The sequence below is a fragment of the Bison bison genome, unplaced genomic scaffold (assembly GCF_000754665.1).
Source record: "Bison bison bison isolate TAMUID 2011002044 unplaced genomic scaffold, Bison_UMD1.0 scf7180017864178, whole genome shotgun sequence".
Lineage (NCBI taxonomy): Eukaryota > Metazoa > Chordata > Mammalia > Artiodactyla > Bovidae > Bison > Bison bison.
Genome location: NW_011494750.1, coordinates 1,877,335 through 1,898,200, shown reverse-complemented (window position 1 = coordinate 1,898,200; position 20,866 = coordinate 1,877,335). Strand labels below are relative to the sequence as shown.

At 41.7% G+C, this 20,866-nt stretch overlaps 1 protein-coding gene across 2 annotated transcripts in view; it reads right to left on the bottom strand.

The window, feature by feature from the left end:
• Positions 1 to 15,580, bottom strand: part of LOC104990345 (chromosome unknown open reading frame, human C11orf49) — a 210,896-nt gene extending 195,316 nt beyond the window's left edge. For both annotated transcript variants that reach the window (XM_010842365.1, XM_010842364.1), the window contains exon 1: positions 15,438 to 15,580. In XM_010842365.1, coding sequence (XP_010840667.1) covers positions 15,438 to 15,483 — 46 coding nt within the window. In that variant the 5' untranslated portion in view covers positions 15,484 to 15,580. The remainder of the gene's footprint in view (positions 1 to 15,437) is intronic.
• Between the last annotated feature and the right edge of the window lie 5,286 nt (positions 15,581 to 20,866).

The window sequence follows — 20,866 nt, the reverse complement described above, 5'->3', positions numbered from 1 at the left end:
TGGCTGCTGTCAAAAAGTCTACAAGCAATAAATGCTGGAGAGGGTGTGGAGAAAAGGGAACCCTCTTACACTGTTGGTGGGAATGCAAATTAGCACAGCCACTATGGAGAACAGTGTGGAGATTCCTTAAAGAACTGGAAATAGAATTGCTGTATGACCCAGCAATCCCACTGCTGGGCATACACACCGAGGAAATTAGAATTGAAAGAGACACGTGTACCCCAGTGTTCATGGCAGCACTGTTTACAATAGCCAGGACATGGAAGCAACCTAGAAGTCCATCAGTAGATGAATGGATAAGAAAGCTGTGGTACATATACACAATGGAGTATTACTCAGCCATTAAAAAGAATACATTTGAATCAGTTCTAATGAGGTGGATGAAACTGGAGCCTATTATACAGAGTGAAGTAAGCCAGAAAGAAAAACACCAATACATATATATGGATATATATGGAATTTAGAAAGATGGTAATGATGACCCTGTATGCGAGACAGCAAAAGAGACACAGATGTATAGAACAGTCTTTTGGACTCTGTGGGAGAGGGCGAGGGTGGGATGATTTTGGAGAATGGCATTGAAACATGTATATTACCATATGTGAAGTGAATCGCCAGTCCAGGTTCGATGCATGAGACAGGGTGCTCGGGGCTGGTGCACTGGGATAACCCTGAGAGATGGGATAAGGAGGGAGGTGGGAGGGGGGTTCAGGATGGGGAACACATGTTACACCTGTGGCAGATTCATGTCAATGTATGGCAAAACCAACACAATATCGTAAAGTAAAAAAATTAATTAATTAATTTAAAAAAATGTACGAGAGAGAATCTCTGCTGAGGGTTTAGAGTTTAAATGAAACAGCGTTTCCCATTTTGTGTCATCTAATACAAAATGAAATCTGGGAAGTGAGGTTATCCAAACATTAGTGTACTTGGAAACAGAAGATGAAAATTACATTGAAAATTACACTGTTTTCAAGGGGGTCGTTTCAGGTTTTGTTGCCTAAAACCTTATGCAAATACCAACACAAATGGAAGCAGAGATGTCAGTGATAATTTTGTCATTTAAAAAATATAAAGTCTTTTCCGGTATCCCTTCTTTAAAGATAACAACCAAAGCGGTTTTTATTACTTGGCTTAGTTTAAGACCTTTCCAGTTAGGGAACTCAGAGTTAGGTCCTTCAACAACAATTATTTTCTCTTAAACTACTAAGAAATATGATAAGAAAAGTTCACAATGTAAGATAAATCAATCACTTCTTTTCCTTATAAGCTTGTTTCTTCTTTAGAAACATGAAATCAAAACCAAATATTTACTGGAAGAATAAAGGTCCAAACAGCCACTACCTATGTTCAGACAGGGCAACAAAGATTAGCAAGACTCCAAAGATCATCTGTAGGCATAACCTTGAAAAGAAAAGAGGCAGGGCCATGCTTCCTGAAGACCTAACTTATTTTCTTCCACCACCACATGGTAGAGTATGCACCATTCCCTACCATGCCAATTCTCGAAGGCAAGGCAAAAGACCGACGGCACGTGTAAGACTTTGTAAGTTAATCATGTGCTTAAATATCAGGTTTGGTGGTCTACAGACTATCAAGAAAGACAATTTTAGGTCTCATTAAATACCTTACTGTAAGATAACTGACATATATTAATTAATTCATCCTCTCAACCCAGTCTGAGGTAGCTTTTATCAACTCCTCGTGTTGGGGAAATTTGATCAAGGAGAGTAATAATGGTATTTTCTATTTACAAAATATCTTTCTTATAAAGAGTTCTACATGTTTATCGTCTCAATCTTCTAACATTCCAGTGAGGTAGGTGGTAATATTACCTTTTCCTTTCTCACAGGTACAACGCTAGGGCTCAAGGGGCTTAATGACTTGCTCACTTGGTAGCCTGTACTTCAGCCACTAACCAGAACACACTGCATGGGATTAACACTAGACCGTGGGCTCCAGTCTGAACTGCACATGATTCAAAAGTGTCAAGCTTCTGGTTTTCTCTACAGTCATCTTTCAATGTGTCACATTCCAAGAAAGACTGGGGTCATGCTTGCTGTTTAAGCTCATGTGCTTACTGTTCATAAAGCTCATTATCATTTCTCTAAATTGGACTATTCAAGTTTTGTCAAAATGCCTGAAAGCTAAATTATTTTTTTGTTTACTGTCTGTGCACTAGCATTATAAATGATGTCATCAGGAATCTGCAAAACTCTTAGACAAAGCTGCAGGGCCAATAAAAGCAACTCATTTGGGGAAGAGTGTGTTTCTTCTTCTCCCCCTCTACTCCCATCCTCCCCCGTCCCCCCACCTTTTCTTTTTTTGAAGTAGGCATCACACAAAAAGATGACTCATTAAGCCCAGAAGAGTTGACTATGCCATGTAAGGGCTCCTTATGCAGCCCTCCACAAAGAGACCTGAGTGGCAGCATAAGGCCTCCTCTTCTGTGCATTTCCCTCCAGGCAGAATGTGCATTTGTGTGGCTACATACACAATTATAATCTCCCCTGAAAAGCAATTCCTTCCATATGACAGGCTCAACAGTGGCCTGAGTGCTAGCCTCATGTTGCCTGTGCAGCTAACACGCTGAAATACCAGATGCGTTTAATCTCTCCTTTCTGAAAACCACTGTGATGGGACAGGAGAAGCGAAGCTGGAAAGAACTCCACACAGAGAGAAAGGGGGCAGCCCGGGCGCCCAAACTCATTCTCATGGGCTGAGCTTCTTTGTGCGTTGCCTACTTACGTGTCAGTTTCCAGGACTTTAGGGCATGAGAACCATGGAGCCGAGTGGTTCTGGCAGCCTCTCCATTTGACAAGCAAAGCCAGAGACATGCGGCCTTCTGGTACATTTCACATTCAAAAGTGTTATTGTTTTAAGCATGCCTATTTTAAAATATATAATTTTCCCATTTAGGGCACATGTTGTATGTAAGTTGGCCACAGGAGGAGTTCTGCCACATGATTAAAAAAAATAAATAAATAAAGGCAATGGCTCTTATACAGCCCTTTCCCTGCCAGATACCTCTGTTTACTGGGGGCCGGGGCGGGGGGTGGGGGTGCTATTCCAGGTGAGAGAAGTCTGAATTTCACAAACACCTGATGTGAAGGCCAGGGCACAAACAGATTTCTGTCTGAGATTACAGAAACTGAAGCCTGTGTTTTATCACAATTACCTGTAATCTCAGGGCCAGATAATAGTATTAACAAGACCTTGGGCTACACAATAGGACAGCTGGAAAAAGGCTCTTACTCTCTCCAAAGAACAGTGCTTTCAAAAAAGCTAATTCAATGAAGAAAAAGAAAGGGCTCAGAAAGTGCCTTCTCAAACAATATTTACTTTTACTGGGTTCCTGCTAATCAAACACAACTTAGTCAAAAGCTTTTATGAAAAATACATTGGATGATTTCAGCTGTAATTACTTTGTTTAAAGAGAAGTGCTTAAGAGAAAACATAGCTAATGGGATCAGTAATTTGGTAAGTTCAGATGTGTTTGGGAAAACCCCTCCTCTCTTTGATAAATCATTAAAATTCTGCTCAGATAAATGTGTTTTGACTTGAAATTCCAATCATAGGATGAGCTATTTCCTAAGGCCCGTAGGGAAGCACCCAGCAATTGGCTGACAAGGGTAATTCCAGGCTTAATCAAAGCATGTTACTCTGCCCAACTGAAAACGGGATCTCCAGGAGATGCCTCAAAATGGTATAAAATTTCCTTCCTTCATAAGAAACCATTTGAAAAAAGGAACTAAATCTTACTGCTGTGTAATCAAAACAGAGAAAACATGGTGTCAACCAAGAAATTATATTTACTCATTTAGTAAACATAGTATATATGCAAGTAATGGTGATCCCCAACATTTGGACAGCACTCAGAGCAAAGATTTTAATCAGTTCTCCTTTGGTTGTCAATGGAAGAAGGGAAAAAAACCCTAGTGTCTCTCACACAGCAGGAATTCAATAACTATTTTCTGAGCTGGATTCCTTTCTTTCATTTGAAAAAAAAATTATTTTGCTACTTAAAGCAGTGTGCGTGTGTGCTAAGTCGCTTGAGTCGTGACCGACTCTTTGCAACCCCACGGACTGCAGCCCGCCAAGCTCCTCTGTCCATGGGATTCTCCAGACAAGAACACTGAAGTGGGTTGCCATGCCCTCCTCCCGGCAATCTTCCTGACCCAGGGACTGAACCCAAGCCTCTTACATCTTCTGCATTGGCAGGCAGGGTCTTACCACTAGCACCATCTGGAAAGCCCACATAAAGCACGCTGTTCATTTAACAACTGTGCACTTAACTTGGGCCAAGCACTGTGCTAGATTTTGGAGATACTGAGAGAATGAGCCTGCCCTTATGCTTACATTCTAGTAAGAAACAGACAGTAACAAGATACACGAATAGATTAATAAGATAATTGTGATAAGCGCTAAGAAGCATATAAACTGGAAGATGAACCAGAGATAACTTGATCATCTATCTCTTCTGAAGTCTTTTTTATTACTTTTTAAAACTTTGATTACCTAGTCAGCTTCCTAAATTCACTCATTTAGCAAATGTGGTATTTATAACAAAAAATAGTGATCTCCAACTTTTAGATAGCATTTGGAGGGAAGACTTTAAGATTACCTGAATATATAAATGATAGGCAAAGTAAAAAATTTACAGAACTATTTTTAATCCGTAGAATAATACTGACATCACCTGTAGTCAGTTACCCAGGAGAAACAGAGGTGGGTAATGGTCAACAAACAGCATGCCTTAGAACTCACTTGCTCTCCTCCGACAGCCTCCGTTCCCCATCCCTAACCCCCTCCAACAGAAACATTGATTACATTTATTAAGTAGCTTATGGAATCCTTAGAAAGATGACTGAAGCAGAGTCTAGGCTGAACTTCCAGGAACAACTCCCAGAGGCACACCCCAGAACTGGGCCGCCTAGGGAGCTGCTGCCCCTGTGATGGCGATTTCTTTTTTTGCTTTTGGATGAATCCTGATAGGCAAACTTACTTTTGTTTGAGTATGATTAGTGAACCTTCCAAATCCAACCCTATGCTAGTGCCAATCCAACCCATTGCTGTTTACAATATGTCAACAGAAATGCTCATGGGACTTTAGAGTGCTCGGGTTGTTGCAGAAAGGAAAATAAATAAATATTATAGATGTTAAATGCTGACTTCCTAAGTCTCTGGATACTATTCATAGGTTTACAATATATGAAGCTGGTCACTTAAAAACAGTAAGGCACATGTCCACAAAATCATCTCTTTCTTCTTCCCCCTTTCCCCTTCCTTTCTTCTCTTCCTAATTCTTCCTTCCTTCCATTCTTTCTTTCTTGTTCCCTGAATAGCTTCTCTATATAAAGCAAAGCATGAATATAACGTGCCACTCCCTGCAGGAAACTTACGCCATACATGGGAGATGGGATCTAAGTGCTATAACAGACTGAGTGAACTGTATGTAGGCAGGTGTCTCCGCTCTTTTCCCAGTTTCAGTTCAGTTCAGTCGCTCAGTCGTGTCCAAGTCTTTGAGACCCCGTGGACTGCAGCATGCCAGGCTTACCTGTCCTTCACCAACTCCCAGAGCTTGCTCAAACTCATGTCCATTGAGTCAGTGATGGCATTCAACCATCCCCTTCTCCTCCTGCCCTCAATTTTTCCCAGTCGGCACTTATTACACAGTTACTTTGTGTTACAGTCACTTATGAATATTACGTTCATGATTATGTGAACATATGCATTACTGTTTCTAAGTGACCAGCTTTATTATTATAAACCTAGTTTCCAAAGATTTAGAGAATCAGTGTAACACCTATAGTATTTATTCCTTTTCTTTCTGCAACAACCTGAGCTCTCTAAAATCCTATGAGTATTTCTTCTGACTTACTATAAATGGCAATGTTTCCTAGCATGAGGCTGGGTTTGGGAGATTGGAAAGACTGATGTTGAAGCTGAAACTCCAATACTTTGGCCACTTCATGTGAAGAGCTGACTCATTTGAAAACACCCTGATGCTGGGAAAGACTGAGGGCAGGAGGAGAAGGAGACGACAGAGGATGAGATGGTTGGATGGCATCACTGACTCGATGGACATAGGTTTGGGTGGACTCTGGGAGTTGGTGATGGACAGGGAGGCCTGGTGTGCTGTGGTTCATGGGGTCACAAAGAGTCAGACACGACTGAGCGACTGGACTGAACTGAACTGAACTGATTATATTCCAACAAAATTACGTTTGCTTATCAAGACTCATCCAAAAGCAAAAAGAGAAATTATGTCTGGCAATAAAACAAGTTGATATCAGCAAATGCAAAAAAAAAAAAAAAACAAACCCCAAACCAAGATTAGTAACACTTAAGAATCTTCAACATAGAAGCAGTCATATGTCAGAACCTCTGCCAAGGCTTGAAGAAATTTTAACCTCATGACTGAAAGGGACTATATCAGTGACTGTTGGAGGCTGTTTTAGTCCAGGGACTCTGAGAAGCAGACAAGAAGACAGGATCAGACATGCAAGAGATTTAGGGGATGAAAAGCCCATGAGGGAATATGCGGAGGGAGCTGGAAGAGACTCCGAGAGGTGACAGATGCACTGCAGGGCTGACCCGCGTAGAGAAGAGAATGGGAGTATTAGACTGCGGTGCGGTGGGAGTCCTCAAGCCTAAGTCACCATTAGAGGAGTCACACTTCTCATAAAAGTGGGTCTGCCTGCCTCACCCAGTCATCTGCTGGGAGCAGCCTGCAGGAAGTGTGACCTCAGTGTGAACAAGGTGTTGGATTGAGAGCTGGAGTTAATGATCTTCCCCTCCCACACTAGGAGATCTGAGAGGCAGTTTCATGGGTACCACAGATGTATTGTGTGTGCTAGATTGCTTCAGTCGTGTCGGGCTCCGTGACCCATTGCCACAGATGTATTACATGTTTTTATTAAACAACAGGAATAATAATAGCAGCTTATATCTACTGAGCACCTACCTAGATGCTCTAGAGGAAAAGATACTTACTCATCTTTGTATACCCTCTTTTCATAATGTATCAGCCGGGTGTTGCTCTAAAAGCTTATATGCATGAGGTACTATTATCTATATTTTGCAGATTAGGCATCTGAGGCACAGAGAGGTTGAGTAACTTCCTCAAGGTCACACAGCTGCACAAAGTACATAGATTACGGTCAGGCAAGCTCCCCTAAACGGTCTATTTTTAGTCGTAATCTTCCTTACTGCTTGCCTTTGAGAGATGAGTCCAGTGGAAGAAGGAACTGGAATTTTACTATTCTTTGATCCATCCTGATTCCTAGGACGCCCCCTCCTGGCAGAAATGTTAAATTAAGCCCTTGGAGTCATCTGAACTGACTCCAGAATCCATGCAACCATGGAGCCTCCTTTTTGGAGTTGTTCAAGGTATTTGTAGCATAGAGTTTAACAATGCAGACTCTGAAATTAGACTGTGGATTAGAATCCTGCCTCCAGGACTCACTATTTATTTAATGCCTTGGTGCTGCAGTTTCCTCATCTATGAAATAGAGATAAAAACTGAAACTATCTTCATGTGCATTAATATGTAAAGTATATAGAATGTCACCTGGTACATACTAAGTACTTAATAAGTCAGTTACTGTTGTAGCTGCTCACACTTGGGGGACCCTAAGGTCAGATTATTCATGTTGCATGGGTGGCTCAGGTGGTAAAGAGTTTGCCCACAATGCAGGAGACCGGGGTTCAATCCCTGGGTGGGGAAGATCCCCTGGAGAAAGAAATGGAAACCCATTCCAGTATTCTTGCCTGGAGAATCCCATGGACAGAGGCGCCTAGTGGGCTACAGTCCATGGGGTTGCAAAGAGTTGGACACAACTGAGCAACTAACACTTTCACTTTTATGTAACACACAGGTATGTATAAGGTGTCTGTATTGTGAAAGGCAGGTATACAAGGATGAGTAAGATACAATTTCTGTTCTCAGGACACTTGTTTGCAACTAATGAACTGTTTAAGAGCTCCAGTCTTAAAAGGGAAGCAAGGATCACACCCTTTACAGGCAGCAGCTATTTTGGTTTGTTTATTTTTATCTCTGGGTTTGAACTGTGGTGTTGGAGAAGACTCTTGAGAGTCCCTTGGACTGCAAGGAGATCCAACCAGTCCATCCTAAAGGAGATCAGTCCTGGGTGTTTATTGGAAGGACTGATGTTGACGCTGAAACTCCAATACTTTGGCCACCTCATGCGAAGAACTGACTCATTTGAAAAGATGCTGATGCTGGGAAAGATTGAAGGCAGGAGGAGAAGGAGATGACAGAGGATGAGACAGTTGGATGGCATCACCGACTCACTGGACATGACTTTGGGTAAACTCTGGGAGTTGGTGATGGACAGGGAGGCCTGGCGTGCTACAGTCCACGGGGTCGCAAAGAGTCATGGTTGAGCAACTGAACTGAACTGAACTGAAGAGAGGGGAAAACAGGCATGGAATTCCATAAACCTGGATCTGAATCTGCATCACCACCTGTGTGCATCACCACCTATGTGACTTTGTACAAATCAATTAGCCTTTCTAAGATTCAGTTTTCTTATTTGTAAAATGAGATTTTAATAACTACTAAATAGGACTAATAATTATTGTTGTTCAGTTGCTAAGCTGTGTTCAACTTTTTGTGACCCCACGGACTACAACACACCAGGCTTCCCTGTCCTTCACAATCTCCTTGAGTTTGTTCAAACTCATGTCCATTAAGTTGGTGATGCCATCCAACCATCTCATCCTCTGTCACCCACTTCTCCTCCTGCCCTCAATCTTTCTCAGCTTCAGGGTCTTTCCCAATGAGTTGGCTTTTTGCATTCATTATCAGTCCTTCCAATGAATATTCAGAGTTGATTTCCTTTAGGATTGACTGGTTTGATCTCCTTGCTGTCCAAGGGACTCTCGAGAGTCTTCTCCAGCACCACAATTTGAAAGAATCAGTTCTTCAGCGCTCAGCCTTCTTTATAGTCCAACTCTCACATCTATCTATACATGACTACTGGAAAAATAATAGCTTTGACTACACGGACCTTTGTCAGCAAAGTGATGTCTCTGTTTTTTAATATGCTATCTAGATTTGTCATAGCTTTTCTTCCAAGAAGCAATGGTCTTTTAATTTCATGACTGCAGTTACCATCTGCAGTGATTTTGGAGCCCAAGGATATAAAATCTGCCACTGTTTCCACTTTTTCCCCATCAATTTGCCATAAAGTGATGGGACCAGATGCTACATTCTTAGCTTTTTGAATGCTGGGTTTTAAGCCAGATTCTCACTCTCCTCTTTCACCCTCATCAAGAGGCTCTTTGTTCCTCTTTACTTTCTGCCCTTGAGCAGGGCATGGCAACCGGCTCCAGGATTCTTGCCTGGAGAATCTCCATGGACAGAAGAGCCTGGTTGCAAAGGGTAACACAATTGAGCAACTAAGCACACACACACACACACACACACACACACACACCTGCATGTCTGGGGTTGTTGTTACTTCTCCCAGCAATCTTGATTCCAGCTTGTGATTCATCCAGCCTGGCATTTTGCACGATGTACTCTGCATATAAGTTAAATAAGCAGTGTAACAATATACAACCTTGAAGTCCTCCTTTCCCATTTTTGAACTGGTCTGTTGTTCCATGTCCGTTTCTAACTGTTGTTTCTTAAATCTGCATACAGATTTCTCGGAAGGCGGGTAAGGTGGTCTGGTATTCCTATCTCTTTAAGAATGTCCCACAGTTTGTTGTGATCCACACAAAGGCTTTGGAGTAGTCAATGAAGCAAAAGTAGATGTTTAGCTGGAATTCCCTTGCTTTTTTTCTATGATCCAGCAGATGTTGACAATTTGACCTCTGGTTCCTCTGCCTTTTCTAAATCCAGCTTGTACATCTGGAAATTCTTGGTTCATGGACTGTTGAAGCCTAGCTTAAAGGATTTTGAGCATGACCTTGCTAGCACGTGAAATGAGCACATTCTTTGGCGTTGCCCTTCTTTGGGATTGGAATGAAAACTGACCTTTTCCAGTCCTGTGGCCACTGCTGGAGTTTTCCAAATTTGCTGGCATGTTGAGTGCAGCACTTTTACAGCATCATCTTTTAGGATTTAAAATAACTCAGCTAGAATTCCATCACCTCCACTAGCTTTGTTTGTAGTAATGCTTCCTAAGGTCCACTGACTTCACACTCCAGAATGTCCAGCTCTAGATGAGTGACCACACCATGGTGGTTATCTGGGTCATTAAGGCCTTTTTTGCATAGTTCTGTGTATTTTTGACATCTCTTCTTAATCTCTTCAGTTTCTGTTAGGTCCTTGCCATTTCCTCCTCCTTTATTGTTCCTATCTTTGCTTGAAATGTTCCCTTGGTATCTCCAATTTTCTTGAAGAGATTTCTAGTCTTTCCCATTTTATCGTTTTCCTCTATTTCTTCGCACTGTTCACTTAAGAAGGTTTTCTTATCCCTCCTTGCTCTTCTCTGGAACTCTGCATTCAGTTGGGTATATCCTTCCCTTTCTCCTTTACCTAATAATACCTTGTATGACGGTTGTGAAGATGAAACGAGTTAAGGCACAGTGTTAAGCATAAATGAAGTGTTCAAAAACTATAGCTTCAAAATAACTGTGGGGGTTGGGGGTGGGAGAGAGGGTCAAGAGCGGGGGATGTATACTTACAGCTGATTCACGCAGTTGTACGCAGAAACCAATGAGACATTGTAAAGCAATTATCTTCCAATCAAAAAAACAAAAAAACTATCCAGGGACTTCCCTGACAGTCCAGTGGTTCAGACTTCACCTTCCAATGTGGGGGGTGTGGGTTCAATCCCTAGTTGGGGAGCCAAGATCCCACAGGTCTCATAGCCAAAAAACCAACACATAAAACAGAAGCAATATTGTAACAAACTCAAAAAAGAAAAAAAAAAAGATCCACACTAAGAAAAAAAAACTATCCAATTTATTATGATTCCTCTGTAAGTACAGCCTGCAAAGGAGAAAGACCACCCCTGATTCCCTGGAGTTACCTATCATGCCGGTCCACTACCAACCTAGTGAGAACAAACACTTTCCACAGAAACAGAAGTGGTAAATAGGAGCATGAGTGAGAGCAAGCACCTCCCCAGTCTAGGTGGGGGAAGATGATAAACTTCACACCCTCTTGCTTATACTCACGTCAGCACGTAGGGAATGTGTTTTGCAAACCTGGGACCAGAACAGGCCGCCCTTCGGCTCTACAGAACTCTCCACACCCAACCAGATACACAGACACACCTCAGCCTCTGGCAGAAGCTTCCAATAAGTAGCTTTCATGAAGCTGGAACTCTTTCAAGGGCTCTATATTTATTTCATCTCTTTTCCAGATTCTCCTCTCTCTATTTATGCCTGGGCATTAACACAGTTTCTATCACTCCATTCTGATGACTGCAGGCATGAACATCACAGAGCTGATTCTGTAATGATGATCTTAAGATACTAAAGCCATTCCAGGCCATGATTACAGGTTCCAAATCCACCAAGTCAGCAGGGAACGGATCAGTTTACCCAACATGATGAAAGATTCTTTTCTTCACTAGTAGTGAAAAAGGCAAATAGAAGCCCTGGCTAACAGGTAGAAAGGAAAACCTATAGATATTCACTGAATAGGTATCCCTGTAATTTGTACATAATACTAAAAAGAGGTCTCCATTTACACTTACTAAGGGATATTGAACTTTCACTTTTCCCATGCACTGAATACCTAGAGCTTTCCCGTCTCCCCAATTTTCTTTTTCTGTATGCATTTTCTTGTCTAGTTCTACACACGTGACTTTATAATTAAAAAAAAAAAAAAAAGAAGAAAAGGAGAAGAGCCAAATCAAGTCAAACAAAACCTCCACAAGTATTTAAATTTTCAAACCAGAAAATATTTCATTAAATTAATCTATAAGGGACGATTTTCAGTGGTTGTTAAATGGAGGGTGAATGCTTCAAACAGCAACAGCATGCCTCTAAAAGAGACCAAACTGAAATGGGCAGGGTTGCTCTCAACTAAAGACAAATGCATTTCAGCAGAGTTGTATGATTTGAGCAACCGCGAGGAAGGCAGTGAGTAGTATGACCCTGCTTAGGGCAATATGAATGTCTAGGCAGTGACTGGGACATGGAGTTAAGACACTTAAATATGCAACAGAACCTGAAAGAGCTTCAATAATCCAGGGTTCAATAATTAGGTAAGTGGTTGGATGCTGAAGTTTTTTCGGCCAATCTGAAACTTTGATTCTGTTTATAAATTCATTATCAATAATGCCATTGGCTTAGTCTCCCTGAAAAAAAAAGCCACTTATGGAGGGACCATTAACTTCTACTCACCAAAGAACCAGTAATATTAAATATGTCAAGCCTTTGAGGCATATAATTTAAATATGTCAAGACTTTGAGACAAATATCCAAGGAACTGAACAAAGGACTAGGCTTTTCAAATATTTCATAGACTCATTAGTACCGAGTAAGTAAGAGAAAAAACATAAAATTCTTAGCAAGAGTCTAGGCATTGCTAGACATTATTATTCATTGGATGCAAAATTATCTGTGATTTAATTATGCTCTTTAGGTATATATGAGTGAGTGAAATCGCTCAGTTGAGTCCAACTCTTTGAGATCCCATGGCCAGGCTCCTCTGTCTGTGGAATTTTCTGGGCAAGAATACTGGAGTGGGTTACCATTTCCTTCTCCAATTAGGAGAAATAGGTATATATACTCCTTTCAAAAGCCACATATACCCCTTAACCTTGGTGAAAAGAGTCCTAACTTCATAAGAGAAACGCATATCAAATCTACCCTGGGACTATCTGTCACTACTAACCAGTTGAAAATATCTGATGGTTTGAGTTTGATATATTTTGTTGGAAAGACCATAGGGAAACAGGGATTCTCCTACATTGCTAACAGCAGTGTAAAACAGTCCAACCCCTGTGAAACATGACTTAGCAATGTCTACCAATATTTAAAATGCATATATCTCTGACCCACCAATTTTACTTTGTGGTTTTATCTTTGCAGATATACTAGTAATGGCACAAAATTACAGGTTATTCAGTGGGGCATTTTCAGTAATGGCCTTCTCTGGTTAGACAGAGTGGTTCAGACAGTAAAGAATCTGCCTGCAGTGCGGAAGACCTGGGTTTGATCCATGGGTTGGGAAGATCTCCTGGCTACCCACTACAGTATTCTTGCCTGGAGAATTCCATGGACAGAGGAGCCTGGCTGGCTACAGTCCACAGGGTCGTGACTGGACATGACTGAGCGACCAACACACACATTTTCAGTAATAGCAAAAGGCTAAAAACAACATGTGTACCAACCGAGAACTGGTCAAATAAATTATTTCAATACTATGTGGCTAAAAATTTTTTTAGAAGAATGAGAAAGCTCTCACTGATATAGAAATCACTATGGACTCTGTGGGAGAGGGAGAGAGTGGGAAGATTTGGGAGAATGACATTGAAACATGTAAAATATTATGTAAGAAACAAGTTGCCAGTCCAGGTTCGATGCACGATACTGGGTGCTTGGGGCTAGTGCACTGGGACGACCCAGAGGGATGGTATGCGGAGGGAGGAGGGAGGAGGGTTCAGGATGGGGAACACATGTATACCTGTGGCGGATTCATTTTGATATTTGGCAAAACTAATACAATTATGTAAAGTTTAAAAATAAAATTAAATTTAAAAAAATTAAAAAAAAAAAAAGAAATCACTATGAGATATATAGAAAGAAAAAAATACATTACCTCTTATATACATAATAAACTAAACTCTGGAAGGACACCAGGAAACCAGTTAACAGTGGTTACTAGTAGTGGGCTGAGGACAGATGAAAACTGGCAGATGAGGGGGAAACGGCTGGAAGAGACTTTTTCTTATAAACTTCTTTATATTTTTTAATCTAGTTTCCATATGACAAATTCAGAAATTTAAACTGGAATTGTTTTTCATTTAAAAAAATGTGTATAGTATCGATATATCCATACAATTGAATATTACTCAGTGATAAAAAGAAATGAGCTATCAAGCCTAGAAAAGATGTGGAGGGACCTAAAATGCATATTGCTTAGTGAAAAAAGCCAGTCTGAAAAGGATATACACTCTGTGACTCCACTGCATGATATTCTGAATAAGTAAGACTTTAGAGAGAGTAAAAAGGTCAATCAATGGTTGTCAATGGTTGGGGGACAGGGGAAAGGATGAATAGACAGGGGGTGGAACTACTCTGCACAGTACTATAATGGTGGATACCTGACACTATGCATTTGTCAAAACCCATAAAACTGTACTGACACAGACTGACCCTAAGGCAAACTGTGGATCTTAGTTAATAATAACGTATCAATATTGGTCCATCAACTGTAACAAGTGTACTATACTAAGAGATGTCAGATGTTAATAACAGGAAACTGACTGGGAGTACATGGGAACACTATAATATTTGCTTAATTTCCTGTAAACTTAAAATTTCTTTAAAAGTAAAGTCTATTAATGTTTTAAAGGGCTTCCTTGGTGGCTCAGTGGTAAACAATCCACCTGCCAATGGAGGAGACGTGGGTTCGATCTCTGGGTCTGGAAGATCCCCGGACAAGGAAATGGCAACCCACTCCAGTATTCTTGCCTGGGAAACCCCCATGGACAGAGGAGCCTGGCCAGCAACAGTCCATGGGGTTGCAAGAGAGTTGGACATGACTTAGCGATTAAACAACGTTTTAAAACACGTGTCCTTACACGTATGCATATACCTACACACACCCTTTTTTCATCCACCCTGAAGGTGCTAAGTGTGCATTACGTATTACAGCCGCAGCCCTCCTGATCAAGAACTCAAGCTCAGGAGTGGGCAAATTAGGTTCTGATCCAGGCCATACCATTTCCTAGCGGTGTGGCTTTGTGTAAGTTATCTCTTCAGCCTCAGTTTCTCCGTCTGCAAAATGGAAGGAAAAGTTTCCTCCTAGGGCTGTTACGAAGATTCAATAAAGAATGCATGTAAAATGCTTAGCATAGCGCCTAATGTAAAAGAAACACTCGAAAGTGTAGTTGCCGCCGCCGTGACGGTTATATGACGGCTCACGGAATGACTGATGTGGCGCTTCAAGGTTCTAAGGTTACTCCACTAGCAGCATATCATAACATCCCCAAAGCCCCCCACCCCCGCCAATTCTCAACTCCAACCTAGCCCACTGTGAGCACAGTCCACACTGCCCGAGCTCCAGCGGGTACACTTCAGCATTCTTTATTCCCCAGATGTTGTTTTCCTCTTCGCTGGGCCTTACACCTTCAGGCCCCTGGATCAGCGCCCCCTCCTCGCCCCTCCCTAGCCCACCCGACCCATTCACACTCAGATCCCGCCCCATCCTCCTCCCCAGACCCTGGCCTAATGCGTTGGCATTTCTTTCCTTCCCCAAAGCTGAAGGAAGCGCCTACCCAGATACTCGTAGTCCGGTAGGGCTAGGCGCTCCGGACTCAGCATCCTTTGATCAGGGTGGCTTCAGAGCTCCAGCTCCTCGGCTTCCGGAACCCAGGTCTCCCGGCTCTCTCGGTTGCCATGGCACCCACGCGGCGGGAGAGGCAGGAGGCGGAGGAGGTGTCACGCAAACAGTTTCCGTATCGCAACTCCAAGCTGGCCGTACCAGTTCCGGGAGCAGTCGCCTCGCGGCGGTCTTAGTTTCTTTGGACTCCCTTTCTTGAGGCGATGGTTTTAGAGGAATTTGAGGCGGAGAGTTCCTCTGAAACCATCATATTTCCCGGTGTGGAAAACTTATTGCCAGCCCTCCATATACCCTCAATTTCTGAATTTCATGACTCTTCCTGCTTTATACAACTGTTATCCTAATAGTAGCCTTGATGGTTTAGTCGCTAAGTTGTGTCCTATTCTCGTAGACTGTACCCCATCTGACTCCTCTGTCCATGGAATTCTCCAGGCAAGAATACTGGAGTGGGTTGCCATTTTCTCCTCCAGGGGATCTTCCCGACCCAGGGATTGAACTCAAGTCTCCTGCATTGCCGGCAGTGTCCTACATAGCAGGCAGATTCTTTACCAACTGACCCACCAGGGAAGCCCCACAATAGTAGCTCCCACCTCTAAATCTCCATAAACATTTAACATCCCATCATCAATTTTTTTTTTTTTTTTGGTGGCTTCCCTGGTGGCTCAGACTGTAAAGCCTCAGCCTGCAATGCAGGAGACCTGGGTTCCAGGGGTCTGGAAGACCCCCTGGAAAAGGCAATGGCACCCACTCCAGTACTCTTGCCTGGAAAATCCCATGGATGGAGGAACCTGCTAGGTATAGTCCATAGGGTCACAAAGAGTGAGACACGACTGAGTGACTTCACTTTCTTTCTATTTTATCTGATTATTTACCATCTTAAATTACTACGAAGTGCTTTCACATGCCCATATCTCAGCTGCTCCTTGAGGTCAGAGATGTCTTTGCTTGTGACAAGACTGGGCATCCAGAAGGTGCTCATTAAATCATCTATGACTTCATGGACATTTCGTCTCAAATTCCTCTTTATCTTTATAGCCCCTCCTTCTACTTCTGTCTCTTACTATTTGATATCCTTCCCAAATGTCTTTTTTTTCCCCCTAAAAGACGCTCCACGTCTTGGGGGAGTGGGATGCACAAACAAGGACACCTATTGGATTTCCCCCCCTCATATTCCTAATTGCTCACTTTTCCTTTAAGAAGGTAGAGAACTCCGTGGTTTTCAAGTCTCCAGATATTCACATTCAGTATTTGTCTTTCAGCCCCTCTCCACACCCAACAAGGGGTTAGTATTGTACAGTACTTGTCACAGTTCTAACGCAGTAGAAAAAGCGACTCTGTCCTCACATTTTTAGCTAGCTCTCCCCCACACAAGGTGAGGTTTTGCGGACAGAAAGAAAACAAAAATCATTTTTTCAAAGGAATGACTGGGAAACCAGTAGACCACCTACACTGGGAGGAAGAGGAAAGAGGAGGCTCTCTTTGTGTTCTGAGTGGGTCTATTCTTAGCCTCCTCCAGCAGAAGCTTCAAACCTCCTAATTCTCCCTTTCCCTTAAAATTGTGTATGTCTCATTTCTAGGCTCCTGTGAGTCACTCTGAGTTTAGATGTGGTAAGGATAAAGGGCCAAAGCCAAACTCAGGGCAGCATTTATTATCTTGAGGTAATAAATTTGCTAATTTGGTATTTGATGTGAAGTTCTGCAAATTTGATTTGAAAAATTTTGCCTTCTTCCTCCACCCTTGCCTCCCACTGCCCTGCCCCATCCCCCATGCACCTTGAGGGTATGGGAGTTTCATAACTTTAACACCTGTGGCTTTTTACTGTATTATTAATTAAGTAATAGGATGGTAATTATTAAGGATTGCAATTTCATTTTATTTCCAAGCAACCTGAAGCTATTCACAGGTCACTTCATTTGTGCTCATAAAAACTTTCTAAAGCAGTGCTCCCTTTTCTAAGTAGGGAAACCGAGGACCGTGTCAGGAAAATGACTTGTCTAGCATCATCCAGCCAGTCAGTGGGAGAGCTGGAACTGTATCGCAGCGATCTCAACCTCCAGGATAGTGGTCTGACCGCTAAACCACATAGCCTCTTTTTTTAGGGTTTGTTGGCTTGACGTTTATTTATTTATTTTCCCCTTGGCTCTTCCCTGCCAGCAAATGTGAGCTCCCAGATAAAAGAAGAGAATTTTGAGTTCAGGCTGAACATTTGACATCACCTCATTTGTGGGGCATTATCCTGGGATTTGGAGGGTGCTGCTCTTGGGGTCTGTGCGGTGGAGCTGGGAACCAGCCCCAAGAATATAGCTTTGTTTGGGCATTAACCCATTTGCGGTTATAATAATGATAAGTTTCAGCACCAGTGGCGCCCGACTGTTAATGACTCAAAGAAAGCTAAATAAGAACAAGATGTCATCTCTGGAGCAATTTGTAGGTTTTTCCTACAGCTCCATCCCTTCCATAAAAATCCTAAGGGCCCTTATATTTAAAGTCGGTCTTCCACTCTTAATGTCCTAAACAATCCATTGAGGCGGAAGACTCAGAAAAGGGCAGGTGGTCGCTAGGCTAAGCCTTCAAGAAAGTTTGAGGTTGCACAGAAATAGCAGGTAGCCTTTAAATGGTGATGGAAGTACTGCTTACATTTTTCCTCTTTATACTTTTCTTTATCCTTAAAATGATCTATAATAGGCATACAAACAACCTGAAAATGAAGTGGCTTGAAAATCTTTAAAATGTTTTTAAGAAGTCATGACCCTTCATAGAGAGTTTGTTTTTCCCCAAAAGTGGCCATTACTTTTAGATTTCTTTTTTTGCTGTACATCACATGAATATGTTTTGGCAACCCATCAGTGGCAAAGGAAGTTTTCTAGTGAAACCTTTACAACATCAGATCTTAAGAAAAGGAGAAATACACAAGAATTGTTAGAGTCAAGTGTATTTCTGTGAACCTATTGAATGTTAAAAAAAAAAAAAAGAAAAACATCTCAGCCTTCAATTAGATGGACTTTTCAGGTTCTTCAATTATCATTACATACTTTTGAAATTTTTACCCAAACAAATAATCATCAAGGTAAACCAATAAATCAGAAATCAACTCCACAATCCTGAATATAAGCAAGTGATATGAAATTGATCAAAACATAGAGAGGGCTTAAGATGTGACAGTCAATACTGCAGCATAAAGAATGGAAACATCAAACTCAATAGAAAAAATGCCCATGAGAGAGGATATGTTGAGACATCAATTTATCAGATTATAATTTCTAATTATAAACAGAAAATGAACAGACATCTCTGGCTCTGCAGAGGATCTGTGGAGAGATGGATAGGGAAGAAAATCCTCCTTGGAACTGAAAACCACGGAAAAGCAAACATAAATGTACCAAATAGTTTTAAACCTCAAGGAAACAACAGAAAGAAAAAAACGCAGTCTGAGTTATTGCTACAAAACAGGTTCAAGAAACTAGGACAAGCTTTTATCAACTCATCAAGCAGAAAGATGCTAAAGGCGAAGCAGCTCCTAAGAAATGCAGGTCATGAAATTCATGCTGAGCTACAAGGCTCTTCTTCGAAGACTCATCTTCCATAAGAGAAAAGCAAAAACTAAGTGTGATACCACTGCATGAGATTTACATGTTTACTTTAAAATATTATTCACAGACAAATCATTTTAGACTGCCCCAGATCAGCAGACCAGAACTTTGGGAGAACTTGCAAAGAATGGTCACAAGTTCTTGGTCAGTTAAAGAAAACTAATGCATCGCAAGAAAGTGGTTTAGAGGACACGGCTTAAATTCAACTGGAGCCCAAAGACAATTACAGACTCGTACCTTCTTGTTATTTTATATTTTCTGTGCTGCAAAAAGAGTTGGAAATTATACTTTCATGTAATTTAAAAGAAACGAAGATTTTTTTTGACCCTTCTTGGTAGCCCACAAAAATTAGCCATGCCTTCCTCTGTCCTGGAGTATGCACCTGGATAAATATTTATGTCATTTTCACTAAGGGAATAGTAGGACAGTGTTACTCATTTAATAAATTATGTAAAATGGAAAAATTCCTTGAAATCCAAACTAGCAAGTTTCACTCAAGAATAAACAGATGACCTGAACACCTGTCTATTTATAAAGAAATGCAATTTTTAGTTAAAAATCTTCCCACAAAGAGAGCTCCAATTTTCCAAAATGTGATTTTGTATTTTTTAAACATTTAAGTTTATGAATTAAAATAGAAAACATTATCTAATTTCCCTTTGGAATTCTTCTTTGTCCCATGGTTTATATAGAAATGTATTATTCAGGATTTCCATACACCAGAGGGTTTTCCAGAGGTGTTTCTGTTTTGTTTAATTTTTTGTTTCTTTGTGCAATCTGTGGGATCTTAGTTTCCCAGTTCAGTTCAGTTCAGTTCAGTCACTCAGTCGTTTCTGACTCTTTGCGACCCCATGAATCGCAGCACGCCAGGCCTCCCTGTCCATCACCAACTCCCGGAGTTTACCCAAACTCATGTCCATTGAATCGGTGATGCCATCCAGCCATCTCATCCTCTGCCATCCCCTTCTCCTCCTGCCCCCAATCCCTCCCAGCATCAGAGTCTTTTCCAATGAGTCAACTCTTCGCATGAGGTGGCCAAAGTATTGGAGTTTCAGCTTTAGCATCAGTCCTTCCAATGAACACCCAGGATTGATCTCCTTTAGAATGGACTGGTTGGATCTCCTTGCAGTCCAAGGGACTCTCAAGAGTCTTCTCCAACACCACAGTTCAAAAGCGTCAATTCTTTGGCACTCAGCTTTCTTGACTTCCCTGGTGGCTCAGATGGTTAAGCGTCTGTCTACAATGTGGGAGACCCGGGTTCAATCCCTGGGTCGGGAAGTTCCCTGGAGAAGGAAATGGCAATCCACTCCAGTACTATTTCGTGGAAAATCCCATGAACAGAGGAGCCTGGTAGGCTACAGTCCATGGGGTCGCAAAGAGTCGGACACAACTGAGCGATTTTCACTAAACTTTCTTCACAGTCCAACTTTCACATCCATACATGACTACTGGAAAAACTATAGCCTTGACTAGACGGACCTTTGTTGGCAAAGTAATGTCTCTGCTTTTGAATATGCTATCTAGGTTGGTCATAACTTTCCTTCCAAGGAGTAAGTGTCTTCTAATTTCATGGCTGCAGTCACCATCTGCAGTGATTTTGGAGCCCCCAAAAATAAAGTCTGACACTGTTTCCACTGTTTCCCCATCTATTTCCCATGAAGTGATGGGACCAGATGCCATGATCTTAGTTTTCCGAATGTTGAGCTTTAAGCCAACTTTTTCACTCTCCTCTTTCACTTTCATCAAGAGGCTTTTGAGTTCCTCTTCACTGCT